Below are 14,788 nucleotides of genomic sequence, written 5' to 3' on the forward strand. Positions count from 1 at the left end.
TTATAGAGGACCAAACGCTACACTATAAGCTACACGCTATTTAAAACACTGGTTGTGGATTGTTTGTCGGGTGCATTTTTGTTTCCTTGCATCATGCGCCCTCCATAGCTGGTTTCACTAGATGAACTACTCTAATGTCACCATCACTTGGCCATATATGAAGTCGAGGTCCGCAAGAGAACCAATCTACTATTTTTTCTTTCAGTTTTGTTTCCTTAGATTGCATGAACAGATTCATGGGTATTTTAAATCAATTGAAAAGATTCTTGGGCATGTTCTTTTTAATTTCTTTTACTTTGTGTAGTTAGAAGAGAATGTGTGATGTTTCAATTTTTCCTTTCAATATTTTGATTGTAATTTGTATTGCATTTGTTTTTTCATTTAATCCACATGAACTCATATTTTTTAATCGCTGTACCAGCTCTAAATATTCATTGGTTGAATAAACTTATGGAATTTTTGTGTAGAACAAGAAAATGGTTTGGCAATATAAGAAGTATCAATCATCGCCAAAAACAGTTACATCATCATGTTCTTTGAACCAAATTATATTTTATGGTTTTAAATGTCTTCGACAACTTAATTGGAGTTTTTTTGGCCACCTCATAAGTAACTAAGTTCTCAAAGCTTCCAATATTTATAAACATCTTGCATATTGTACTCTTATGTAAAAGGAGATTTGAAGCTCGTTGTCTACCTAATTCTTATTCATTTTTTTAGGAGTAACTAGGTGGTGCATTTTTTCTTTCTTCGATTTCTTATAAGCAACTGGTTATTTGTTTCTTTATTGTAATTGTCACATAATAGGCATGCATTTTGCTTTTCTCCTGAAATTTCTGTATATGAAAGCTTTCGATCTCTTCCAGGGGTTCTTTGCATGTGTCCATTGTCATACCCTTCTGCATGCATAACATGCCTATATATATATGGAAAAGGTTCTATACGGTCGAGCTCATGGGAACTCCCCATGAAGTCCAGCTATGTGGGCCCCACCATTATGTATGTTGAACATCTACCCCATCAGTCAGATGCACCATTCCATAGTGGGACTAGGGCTTAAAAATCAAGTCAATCCGTGACTTGTATGGGCCACACCACATACAAAAGTTGAGAGGGGTTACTCTCTATTAAAATATTCATAATCATTTTTTGGGCCCACCGAGATGTGGTTCAGAAATTTAGCCCATCCATTATGTGTGTCCCACTTGGATGAGGGGTCAGACCAAGTTTCAGATGCATCCAAATTTCAGGTGGGCCCCAACAAGTGCTTTTATATGTTTTAGGCATGTCTTCGCATGATTTTAGATGGTATAGCCCAATGGAGTTCCGTATACGGCTGATTTTTGGGATATCCCATAATTTAAAGGGGACCCATCAAATGTACGGTGTTGATGTTCGACATACATCATGGTGGGGCCCACACAGCTCGACCTCATGGGGAGTTCCCATGAGCTCGACCGTATAGAACCTTTTCACACACACACACACACACACACACACACACACATATATATATATATATATAAAATCCCCAAGACTCCCATGTATAGATAAATGAAATGAAAAAACTGCCTTTACAAATTACAACCCATATCGAGGTCAAGTCCAATTAACTGATAAAAGATAGGTATAGTTAGATTGATATCTATGCCACATTTGCATGCTTTGGTGTTTGAGGTCATTATTCTTTGTTCTATTGTCTCCAATAGCTTTAATCTACCTCCACCATAATTATTTACATGTATCCCCTTATAAATTCCATCCTTTGTTGCACATATCTCCTGCCCAAGTGCCGCTCTTGCTTCAGACTCACCCAAGTCAACTCGACTCAGTGAGATCCAGTCCAAATCACTTGGAAACTTGCTCATGATTGTGACTTGGTGATGACTTAGGCTTTGCGAATTGGCTTGTTGACTTAAAGCAACTCAAACAGAGGTTTCACTGATTGACTTGAAAAAAAAAAAAAGAGCTAAAAGTGTGACACGGGAGGATGTGATGAGGTTGATCATAGATACCTTGAATCCACAAGAGAAAATCTTGAATCCATGAGAAGAAATAAATTTTTTAAGAGTTTTAATTGATAGATTGATAGATAGATAATCATAAAAACGAGTTTAACACCTTTAAATTATCCTAAACAAACCCTAAAATTGTAATCAAAGAGTCTTAATCAAATAAGGAAACAATTTCAGAAGAATACACAAATTTCCACCGCCTGCTGACTTGTCGTCGACAAGTTGAAACAACCAAAAAGTGTTTAGAGATTTAAACCATAAATTTTGTACTTTTCGTCCTATCGGCCTGTCGAACTAGATTTTAACCTGTTGACAAGATTTGTTGACCTATCTAAATTGGCAGAAATCAACCAGCAAGCAATTTGGAACAATATTTCGACCTGTCGAACAGTATTTTGACCTGTCTAAACTAATAGAAATAAGCTAGCAAGCAATCTGGAATTTTTGGCGGAATTTCGACCTGTCGACCACAAGGGGTGTACACGAACCGAGCTAGCTCGGTTAACTCGCTCGACTCGACTCGAAAAAGCTCGATTCGACTCAGTTCGAAGTTGAGTTTGAGCTGAGTCGAGCTGATTTTTTGAGCTCGAAAATGAGTTCGAGCTGGCCCCAGCTCGACTCGACTTGGATCAAACCCAACTCGAATCGAACTCAGATCGAACCAGTTTGGTGACTCGAATACTTCGATATTGATGTTGCTCACCAAGTGTTTGATGAAATGACTCAATGAAGTGTGGCTGGTGGCGAGGAAGGTATGTATATGACAGGTCAGCGGGTGGTGGAAATTTGCGTATTTTCTGCAATTGTTTGCTTATTTGATTAGGACTTTTTGATTACGATTTTAGGGTTTGTTTAGGGTTATTTAAAGGTGTTAAACACGTTTTTGTGATTATCTATCTATCAATTAAAACTCTTAGAAATTATATTTCTTCTGGTGGATTCAAGAGCACCTTGTGGATTCAAGGTATCTATCGATCGAGGGAGACGGTGATTGACCTCATCACGTCCTCCCCTACGTCAGTTGGTATCAGAGCAAGGCTTTCTCCTCGAATCTATGGCTTCTAATGGCGGGTCAGGCGACATTCCCATGGATAGTGCTCTAAGGAATTTTCCTTAAATAGCGGCGTAGCAAGAGAATCGGCAAGTCATGCAAGGGCTGCAAGCTGCCATCGATCGCATGACGGAGGCCCCTATGGCAACTCCGTGTTTGGGGCGATGATCCACCCTCAATAGGTGCTGAAATTCCTAATCGTGTTGATCGTAGGGTGATGCCAACTGTGAATCGCAGAATCGCACTCGAGAAGATGGGATCCAACAACATGATTCCCCAACCTCTCAGACGAGGCATTGATCAGATAAATCGGACAAATCAAGAATTCAGGATGAAAGTTGATCTTCCTAGTTTTAATGGCCAACTCCACATCGAGGACTTCCTCGATTGGCTGCTGGAAGTCGAGCACTTCTTCGACTACATAGAAATTCTTGAGGAGAAGAATGTTAAATTGATGCCGTACAAGTTGAAGGGTGGAGATTCGGTTTGGTGGGAGCAACTTCAACTCGAGCGGATGAGGCAGATGAAAGCACCAATCCATATGTAGCCGCAGATGAAGCAATTGTTGCACACATGGTTCCTCCCTCGGGACTACGATCAGGTATTGCTCCAACAATTGTTGCACACATAAAGGTTTCGTGCTTTCACTTATCCCCGTGGGAATGACCTTATAAACGGGTTGGATGGCATATAAACATCAAGGTGGAGCCCACAGATGTTTCAACGGTAAAAAACTCTTTCCCCAATTTTCCCTCTCGTATGGCCCATTTGATTTTTGGATCCACCTCATTTTTTGACGCATGTCTTAAAATGATATCGTAAAATGGATGGACGGGGTGGATTACTCACAAACATCAAGGTGGACCCCACCTACCATATCAGCGCACGAACTTCGTGCGAAAGGCTTTCCGCGTGCCTTTTTAACAGAAGCAGATTGGCTGGTGCAGCATGTAGTGCACCACGATTGGTACTAAGTAAACTCTATTGGGCCACCTTGAATGTATGTGGCTTATTCATGCCGTCCATCCATTTTTCCAGCTCATTTGAGGGGTTGAACCCAAAATTGAAGCATATCCAAAGCTCAAGTGTACCATACCATAGGAAAGAGTAGGAATAATGATTTCCACCGTTGAAACCTTCCTAGGGCCCACAATGATGTTTATTTGTTTTCCAACCTGTTCATAAGATCACAAAGACATGGATGAAGGGAAAAAACAAGTATTAGATTGATCCAAAACTTCTGTGCACCCCAAGAATTTTTCAACGGTAGACGTTCAATTAATACTGCTTCCTATGGTTTGGTCCACTTGAACTTTGGATGTGCTTCATTTGTGGGCTAAAGAACTAAAATTATCTATTACAATGGATGGAGGGAGTGGATAAAATACATAAATCAAGGTGGGTCCCATAGAGTTTACTCAGTACGCAATCTGGTTCTGTATGCTACACGCCCCCTACCTGTGTTGACGTCACCTAGCTCTGTGGGTCCCATCATGAGGTATGAGTTATATCTAAACCATCTGTCCACTTGACGAGCTCATGGTAAGGCTTGAGTCGAAAAATAAGACATATCCAGAAATTAAGTGTACCACACTGTAAAAAGCAGTGGGGGATTGAACGTCTACCATTTAAACTCTTTTAGGGGTCACAGAAATTTCGGATCAATATGATATTTGTTTTTACTCTTCATCCAAGTTTGTGTAACCTTACGAACAGAATGGATGGAAAATAAATGTTATTGTGGGCCCTATGAATGTTTTAACGGCGAGAATCACTGCTATATATGGTGTGGTACACTTGAGCTTTGGATATGACTCCGTTTTGGGTACAACATCTAAAATGGTCTCGCCAAATGGATGAATGGTGTGGATATACTAAACACATCATTATGGGGCCCAGGTAACTTTAATCTCCTTTGAACCATTCGTACAACTTGAGCTCGAGGAGCGTTAATGCTCCTCTTCGCGAAAGCGGGTTGTGTCCTACCTCGGCTCGCACCATACTTCGTCCGGGCAGGCATCTGTGGGGTCCAGCATGATGTAGGGGTTTTATCCACGCTGTTCATCCCCTTTCATAGATCATTTTGCCGCATGATCCAAAAAATGAAGCAGTTCCAGAGATCTAGTGGACCACACCAAAGGAAGTAGCGGTGATAATGACACCCACCATTGAAACCTTTCTAGGGGCCCTTGTGATGTTTTTTTACCATCCAACCTATTCATAAGGTCATGTAGACTTGGATGCAGTGAAAACACAAATATCAGCTTGATCCGAAACTTCTGCAGCTCTCAAGAAGTTTTTAATGGTGGCTGTTCAATCACCACTTTGTGGCCCACTTAAGCCTTGGTTTTGCCTCATTTTTGGTTTCATACCCTAAAATGATCTGTAAATAGGGATGGGCGGCGTGGATAATACCTTTACATCACGGTGGCCCCCACAGAGCTCTGCCCAGTCGGATTATAGTCCGGGCAGGGTAGGCCGCACTCCCGTCTTTGCACAACACATACCCACGCTAGCTAGGTTGGTGGTATGTCACCACATTTTCTGGACCCCACCATGATGTATGTGTTGTATCTGTTCCGTCCATCCATCTAGAGAGATCATTTTAGGACATGAGCCAAAGAATAAGGCAGATCCAAAGCTCAAGTGGACCTCACAATAGAAAACAATGGGGATTGAATGCCTACCATTGAAAACTTCTTTCAGCCACAGAAGTTTTCGATCAAGTTGATATTTGTATTTTACCTCATTCCATGTCTGTATTAACTTATAAACAGGTTGGATCTCAAATAAACATCATGGTGGGCCCTAGGAAGATTTCAACAGTCGGCGTCACTGTCCCCACTATTTTCTGTGGTAGGGTCCACTTGAGATTTGGATCTTCCTCATTCTTTGGCTCATGCCCTAAAATAATCTCTCCAAATGGATGGACGGTGTGGATACAACAGATACATCATGGTGGGCCCTAGAGAACGTGGTGACATCACTTCAGTAGCGAGAGTTGCTACCATCGAGTTTAGTAGATAATCCGCATACGTTGGTGGTGTGTGGTACACCAACCAGTTGGTGGTATGTGGTACATCAACTATTCCCAGCCCCGTTGAGGTAGAGACGATGATTACGAGCCACCGCGCAACTCTATGTTGGTCTAAGCGACAACCAATCCACATCATTGATATGTATATTTCTCAATTTTTACTTCTTTTGCTTTTCAATGAAATGGTTGTGTTTTCATACGTCTTTGAGACATTTATAAATGTCATGCATTCAATTTAAATATAGTTGCATTAGTTCAGTTAAACATCGTAAAGCTTAGGACCCAATACAAAGGAAGCTTATTATGTGCATCTTTTTTTTTTTTTTTTGGAAATGTTATGTTTTAAAAGTATGTATTGAGGTCTTTTTTAACAATCCCTAAAGTTTTGTTGAAAAATACAATCATTTTCCCAATGTTTCCCCATGTTTCCCAAAAAAGTGTGATAAATTATGCGATACAAATGATATATCCCGTGCGATAACCGATACATATCTATATCCCAAGGGTGTGATACATAACGCGATACTGATATTTTGAACACTGGGCATGAAGGGGTAGTGGGGAAAGCTGGCAAAGAGATGAGGAAATTGCTCATTTTGGGGGTCTTTTGGGTTATTTAGGAGAATCGTAATAGGAGGTGTTTCCAGAATAGAAACTCTTTGGTTCAAGAGGTTATTGAGGATAAGAAGAATTTGGTGGGTTGGACTCCCTATGCAAAGAAGAAAAATTTGTAAATGTTGTCTTTTTTGATGTGTTGTAGTTGTATTCTTTTGCGTGCCTGGCAGGCCTTTTGAATAAAATGCTGTTATCTCTAAAAAAAATTCGATAAAGTAGTTGCATGCAACTTATTGCTCCTGACTTCTCTCGTTATATATAGTACTAGTAGGGATGAGAATATCAATGAGTTCAATCATAGTATGATTTCTTCATTCTATAATAGCTGACCTATGTCTTCCATAACATGGACTATCTCAAGGTATTGGCTTTTGATGTTTCAGATAAAATCAATTTCAGTAGGAGATCTACATAGATGCAAGAGCAATCTTGAGTCTCTGTTTTGTTATGATAAGCCTATTCCAGAGGAAATTATTGAGAAGCCGGTTGGGTTATCAATGGATGAAAGGGATATAGGGGACAATCTCCGTTGTGATGATTGCCATGCTAAAGGTGCAGTCTTGTGCACCACTTGCGCTGGTTCGGGCTTATACATCGACTCCATATTGGAGAGCCAGGGAATCATGGTGAAAGTCAGGTGCCTAGGTAACATCATACATCCTTGTATCTTACCATTCCAACAATTAGAGCATCCTTTTACCTTTTCGTATTTGCAAGTGTCATTTCCCCCCCTTTAATTTCTTAGTTTAATTTCATCTGAACCATTCCTTGCTTTTTGGCCTTTCCTTGATTTTTGTTTTATTTTGTTGCTCCTTGGTTTTCGTTTTTGCTCTTTTCTTGGGTTTCATATAAACCGTTGTTGTTATTTTGTGTGAAGAAAGAGTGGTGCTTATTTTTAAAAGCAGAATGTGAACATTGTTATTCATACGATTTCTTCCAATTCACGCCCTTTATATGTTCAAAACTTGTTAGTTGGAATCAATATTCTGCTGAAATTTGGGAGAATTTGGAGTCTCATATATTGGACAAAGAAGTTCTGAACTGGTAACAATATTAATAAACAAAAAACAATGAAGTTCCTTCCAGTGATATGGTATAGAATCTATTCAGCTTCATGACTGTAACCAATAAATGTAGGTAGTATTTTTTTGAAGCATGAAATGATAGTGTGGCTCTGGATGGCCAAAAGATTCACCATAGGGCCTATCTACGTGTGGTCGTGTGCCTTGTAGCGCCATATGCACATACGAGGGGTCTAAGAGGACTTCACCTTGTGTGGTACTATATTTGGAAGATGATGACAGCAAAAGTGCATCCCAAATGTTCCACATAACTAGAGCAAAGACTGAAAGGTCTTTAACTCCTTTTTAGGAAGTATAAGCACTAATGCACCAGATCCCACCAAAACTCTGCAATTAAGCCTGCATGAGTGGCCTCCTGGGAAGTCCTTGTTTTGCACCCCTCCTTTATTGGGTTCTAACTCATATTGTAATGGTAGATAGTGTGCCTTTCAACTTGAAGTCTCAGTTCGAGTACAACTTACCCATAAAAGAATGTCAAGTAAGTGGGGGATCCATATGAGTTGCCACTAGAATCAGGCTTGATAAATTTAGGTTAGGGTCTTGGGTCAGAGGAACCTCTCTCTCTCTCTCAATATATTGGAAAAAAGTTAATACTCATTTGCAAAGAGAAACTTTAGGCATTTCCATCTTACAATAGCTACAATGGATTGAAGAAAGCTATTGTCTTTGCATATTCTTCTGAAGCATATGCAAAATATTGCGATGAAGCTATTTTGGCAGGGCGTACTATTACCACTACGTACCACACCACAGGGCGGCTTGCCTGAATGCTGAGTCTTCCTCTGCCGCCAACTTGATGTCGTCGTAACCAACGTCAGTGTCACGACATGTTGTTGATATTGATTGAGTTGGTAGCAAACAAATCAGATCAAAGAGAATTCCTTCCGTGCTGGGAACACTTCTTAGTTCTAAGAGCTTTTAAGCAACTTGCCTTGTAATAGTCATCATCATAACTATCTGCAGTTGGCTTTAGAAATCCTATTTCACTAATCATTCATATCTAAGGCCCAAAATGACCACTTCTGATATGGAGTAGAACAGAGTATATGGAGTGCACAGGGTGTCCTGTATCCGTTACCGTATCGGCCGATACGTAACGGTAACAGCCCAGGCCGTTACATGATATGGGGTTGAAACGGGCACCCCCTTGGTTCTGTGATCCTAACATCCATTACGGGCCGAAAGAAAATAGGGAAAAAAAAACCGTACATTTTTTTCCTTTCTTTCCTTCTTCTTCTCCTCCTCCTCCTTCTCGGGCTGCGTCTACGGCCCTGCTGCGGTTGCGGCCCCTCCCCCCGCCCCCCCCTCTCGTTTTCTCCTTCTTCTTCTTCTCTCGTTTTCTCCTTCTCTCTCGTTTTCTCTTTCTTTCCCACTCGTTTTCTTCCTGTTTCTTATTTTCCCTTTCTTTCCCTCTCATTTTTTCTTTTTCCCTCTCATTTCTTTCTCCATCTCTCTTGGTCTCGAAAAAATGAACGGGTGGCGTGGCTATAAAACAACCACGCCCCTTTTTTTTTTAAAAGTGGTTTGTGGCGCACGCTACTTAGTGCACTTGTGTTGAGGGTCGAATATTGCATATCAGACCCCAGTTGTTGCCAGGATTTACAAACATAGTACTGTTTGACGGCCCGATTTAATCGTGTTTGTGATGCAGGGCGTATTCACGAGCATGGACTGAAAAGGGAGCTCAAAGCATGGATTTAACGCTCTGATGACATTAAAGGCAAGGGACACACTCCAGAGAACCAAGACTGAAGAATTTACATGCCAGGGATCCGAGAAAATCAAGTCATTCACGTTGAAGAGGCCCGAAATTGGTGAAGAATGCAAGATCACATAGTTCCCGCCATCTGATTGGCTCAAAACTGCATGCATGGCCTAAGGGCCATAAATTAACCGTACATATCAAATTTTAGCCTTTAGATCATTGTAGAAGTGGCCCAACGGATATATCAGCCCACACATCAACAATTTAAGGCCCACCTGATGTTTGGATCTGCTTCAAGTTTGTGGTCAACGCTTAAAATGAGATGGGTAAGCAGATGGTCGGTGTGGATTTTGTAGAAACATTAAGGGACGTACTTTATGCAGCGGGCGTGCACACATAGCAGTCTCACCTACGGCACACCAGACCATACCACGGTCAAAAACGGCCGCTGACCGAGCTCTCCCTCTCCCTCTCCAATTCGAATGCTTTCCAGCGTACAAACAGAGCTCGCGGTTGGGTGCAGTGGGCCACCATCTTGATTCGGCGGTCCAATCTGGACCGTCCATAAGAATTCTACGGCCCATATCACTAAGACCTAGGTGGGGTTTTTCCTGAAAAAAACGTGGATCAGATTTTAACAGTCCAAACGCAGGACGGACGGTAGGGAGAAAATTCGGTGGGCCACACCGAAATCAGCCCAAAACTGACCATTCCCAACCAGTTTTTCGAGGGGAGATTAATGGACGGCGTAGATTTCTCCTCCGACACCGATCATGGGCCCACTGCACTTCACAGCGCAAGAAATTCGCAGGCCTGCGTCCGAGAAAACCGGCCGCTGTTGGGCCGTTGTGCGATCACGCTCGTGGTCGAATATGTGATCCGGACCGTCCAGAAGAGACACAGGGAGGCTAATACCCTAGCCAAGCTTTCAGAATTGATAGGTAGGTTGATATTATGCCGGAAATACGCTCCAAACACAAGTCGTTTTGCGCTTTTTCTGCGCATACGAACTCAGCTGCGTAAACGGAAGAGAAACCAACTCCGACTCCAGGACGGACGGCAGCACACCTCTCCAGGGCCTGCCTACCTATAAGAAAAGGAAAGAAAGAAAAAAGGAAGGGGCCGAGACGTGAGAGAGGAGGGAAGAAACGAGAAGACAGGGAGCCTTGGTTTTCTGCTATCCACGGCTGGAGCGTGTAGAGGAGCAGCTACGGCTTGGTTGAGAGGGAAAGAGAGAGGAGATCAGCGCTGGAGCAGGGCTGCTGCTGCACGTCAGGGAGAGAGAAAGAAATTCAGGAGAGGGAGCTCGTCTTTGGTGGGGAAGAAGCATTGAAGGAAGGAGACTTGGAGTCTCGTTTTGGAAGCAGGGAGCAAGAGTTTGGGGCTGGACATGGAGTAGGGAAAGAGGAATTTTGGAAGGAAGGAAGAAACGAGCACAGGGCAGCCGTGGGAATGGAGGTTGGCTGCTGGACGTAAGGGTGTTCTTTGTTTCTCTCCTTCTTGTTCTTTTCTTTCTCTTTTTATTTCTATTTGATTTGTTCAGGCCATTCATGTGTGGCTAAACCTCTTAGCTAGGGCTAAGAGGTGAAGCCTGTAGCGAGATGGGAGAGTCTATTCTATGCATTTAAATTAAATTTCTGAACTTAATTTGATTTAGTTGATTATTATAAGGAATATTTTTATTAGTCTTTAATGGTCTGTTGTGACTGAAATTACAATGGGTTTGCAATGGCTTTGAATATTTCTTTCCCCTTTTTATGTTTATGAAGTCAGGAAGCCCTGTTGTTCATCATTGCTCCATGGGCATGGTAGGATGACAGTACCCTTCCTGATCCTCATACATTGTTGATTGGTTGGTAATTAGTTTAATCCTGTTGTTTGCTTTGTCTCCTGGGCATTGTTAGATGATGGAATCCATTCTAATTCATATACCCTTCACCTCTTGAAAACTATATCAAAGGAAGTCTAGTTAAATTCCATGATTTCTAAAGCAGGCATAATTTCTCCCTGATCTCTACAAGTGGATCCTCTGAATCCCTAGTTTCCTTCCTCTGAATTCCTTAAAGTTTTAGATAACTATTCCACAATTATTTCTTAAATTCTATTTGGTTTAGATCGCATCCTAGACTAGTTCTATTTCTACCTAGTTTCAGGAAACGTACAGGTATCAGTCCCTGTGGATTCGACCTCGGTCTTACCGAGTTTATTACTACATCACAACCCTATACTTGGGGAGTGAACAACTTGCACTGTTTTAATGCATGCGGCCCACCTTGATTTATGTATTATATTATATATCCATGCCACCCGTCAGTTTTTCCTGATCATTTCAAGGTATGGTCCCTAAAATGAAGCAGATCCAGATCTCAAGTGGACCGCACAGTAGGATTGAAGGCCCACTGTTAAAAACTTATTATGGCCCACTGTAATGTTTATTTACCATCAAAACTACTGATAAGGTTGCATGGACTTGGATCAAGGAAAACAAAAGTCGCAGCTTAAAAATAAAAAATATAATAATAATAATAATAATAATAATAATAATAATAATAAAAGTTTTAATTGTGGGAATTCAATCCCTACTGCGTGGTCCACCAAAGATTTGGATTTGCAAAAAGAATTGTAAGGTGATAGTGGACAGTGGAAGTTGTCAGAATGTGATTTCCACTAGCACCTTAGATCGCTTAAAACTGAAATCTACATCTCATCCAGACCCATATAAAGTTTCTTGGGTTGACAAGACATCCCTACCTGTCACCCAACAATGTCTAGTCCCCATCGAGTTTGGGTCATACAAAGAGTCCCTGTGGTGTGATGTTTTACCTATGGATGTGGGACATGTTATCCTAGGTAGACCGTGGCTATTCGATAATGATGTCACGATCTTTGGCCGTTCGAATGCGTGTACTTTTATGTATAATGGTAAAAAGATCAAACTTAATCCCATGCCACCTGAGAATACACTAGGGAAGAAGAAGGATGAGAAGGCAAGTGAGCTTAGAGAAATGGGGAAATCCAAACCTAAGTCTTTACATATAATCAGCGCAATTGAAAAATAGGCTAAGGAGGATTCTATGGTGTATGCCCTTGTGGCTAGAGAAATTACACCTGAGGTTCCATCAGAGTGAGGTGACCTCGGTCCTGAAGGAATACAGTGATGTATTTTCTGAAGACTTACCGAATGAGTTGCCACCTATGAGGGATAGCATGCCATTGATCTTGTCCCGATCTACTCTACCGAACCTTCCATCACTACAGGATGAACCTGACATTCCGCAGAGTTTGAAGAAGCAAGTTGATGAGCTTCGCAAAAGGGTTTCATCCAAGAGAGTATGAGCCCGGGTGCCGTGCCTGCATTCGCCAGAAAGACGGCACGTGGCGCATGTGTGTGGATAGCCGTGCCATAAACAAAATTAGTATCAAGTATAGGTTCCCTATACCTAGACTTGATGATATGCTTGACATGATGGCCAGTCCACTATATTCTCTAAGATAGACCTCAAGAGTGGATATCACCAAATTCGTATACGCCCCGGAGATGAGTGGAAGACGGCGTTTAAGACGAAAGATGGGTTGTATGAGTGGTTGGTCATGCCCTTCGGCTTGACTAACGCACACATCATGCGGGTGATGACACAAGCTTTGAGGCCGTTCATGGAAAAATTCCTAGTGGTGTACTTTGACGATATTCTTATTTATAGTACCACTAAGGAATCACACCTTGAACATTTAAAGAAGGCCTGTAGTGTCCTTAGGAAGGAAAAGTTGTACACTAATCTTAAGAAATGTGCATTCATGTCTAGCCAAGTTGTGTTCTTAGGATTTATAGTGTCATTTGAAGGGATGCGCGTAGACCCTGAAAAAGTCAGGGCCATAGTTGAGTGGCCAGAACCAAGGAACATTCATGAGGTGTGAAGTTTTCACGGCCTAGCAACTTTTTATCGTCGGTTTATTAGGGTTTTTAGCACGATCATGGCTTCCATTACCGAGTGCATGAAAAAGGGAGAGTTCGTGTGGTCTAAAGCTGCCGTCAAGGCTTTTAAAGAAATTAAGGGCAAGATGGTGGAAGCTCCTGTCATGCGTTTACCTGACTTTTCTAAAGTCTTTGTAGTAGCGTGCGATGAGTCTGGTGTCGGTATAGGTGGAGTGTTGAGTCAAGAAGGACACCCAGTGGCTTATTTCAGTGAGAAACTGAATGAGGCAAAACAAAAACACTCTACTTACGATAAAGAATTTTATGCGGTAGTGCAATCCCTGAGACATTGGCGACACTACCTCCTATTGCAAGAATTCGTTTTGTTTTCTGACCATGAGGCTTTGAGATATTTGCATTCTCAGAAGAAACTCAACCCAAGGCATGCCAAGTGGGTAGCGTTTCTTCAGGAATATTCGTTTGTTTTGAAACACAAGGCCGGGGTTGAAAACAAACCAGCGGATGCCCTTAGTAGGAGAGTGGCGTTGCTCAACTCCTTGAGTGTAGAGGTAGTCGGATTTGAGCAACTGAAAGATGAATACCCCATATGTCCTGATTTTGGGGGTACTTACGCGTCATTCTCTAGTGACCAGCATATTATGGGTGAATATGTTCTTAAAGATGGCTTTCTTTTCAAGGGAGACAGACTTTGTATTCCCCGTATGTTCCTTCGTGAATTCCTCATCTGGGAGCTTCATTCAGGAGGGATAGCTGGCCATTTTGGTCGTGATAAGACCATTGCCCTCGTGGAAGATCGTTTCTATTGGCCAAGCCTCAAGCGAGACGTAGCCAAAGTTTTAGGGCAGTGTCGAACATGTCAGCTGGCAAAGCAAAGAAAGCAAAATACCGGGCTGTACACGCCATTACCAGTGCCACATGCTCCGTGGCAAGACATTAGTATGGACTTCGTGCTCGGGCTTCCCAAGACTATAAAAAAGCACGATTCCGTTTTTGTCGTTGTGGACCGTTTTTCTAAAATGGCGCATTTCCTCCCATGTTCGAAGACGTCAGATGCGTCTCATGTTGCTCGTCTTTTTTTTTATGGTGTGGTGCGTCTCCATGGGTTACCTAAAACCATAGTGTCTGATCATAATGTTCGATTTACTAGCTATTTTTAGAAGACACTGTGGCACATTATGGGAACTCGTTTGCAATTTTCTACTACTTACCACCCACAAACAGATGGTCAAACTGAAGTGGTAAACCGTAGCCTTGGAAATCTTCTACGTTGTCTAGTGGGTGAACATGTTAAGACTTGGGACCTAATTTTACCAACTGCTAAACTTGCTTATAATGGGTCAGTTAATAGA

At 41.8% G+C, this 14,788-nt stretch overlaps 1 protein-coding gene across 5 annotated transcripts in view; it reads left to right on the top strand.

Annotated features, from left to right (window-relative positions):
• The window catches only part of LOC131232625 (uncharacterized), a 54,546-nt gene that overhangs the window by 12,202 nt on the left and 27,556 nt on the right, over positions 1 to 14,788 (top strand). For 4 of the 5 annotated variants that reach the window (XM_058228992.1, XM_058228991.1, XM_058228990.1 and 1 more), the window contains exon 2: positions 7,102 to 7,363. The exons of the other annotated variant lie outside the window; for it this stretch is intronic. In XM_058228992.1, coding sequence (XP_058084975.1) covers positions 7,102 to 7,363 — 262 coding nt within the window. The remainder of the gene's footprint in view (positions 1 to 7,101; positions 7,364 to 14,788) is intronic. 5 annotated transcript variants of the gene reach the window in all.

This window comes from Magnolia sinica, chromosome 18 (genome assembly GCF_029962835.1).
Source record: "Magnolia sinica isolate HGM2019 chromosome 18, MsV1, whole genome shotgun sequence".
NCBI classification, from domain to species: domain Eukaryota; kingdom Viridiplantae; phylum Streptophyta; class Magnoliopsida; order Magnoliales; family Magnoliaceae; genus Magnolia; species Magnolia sinica.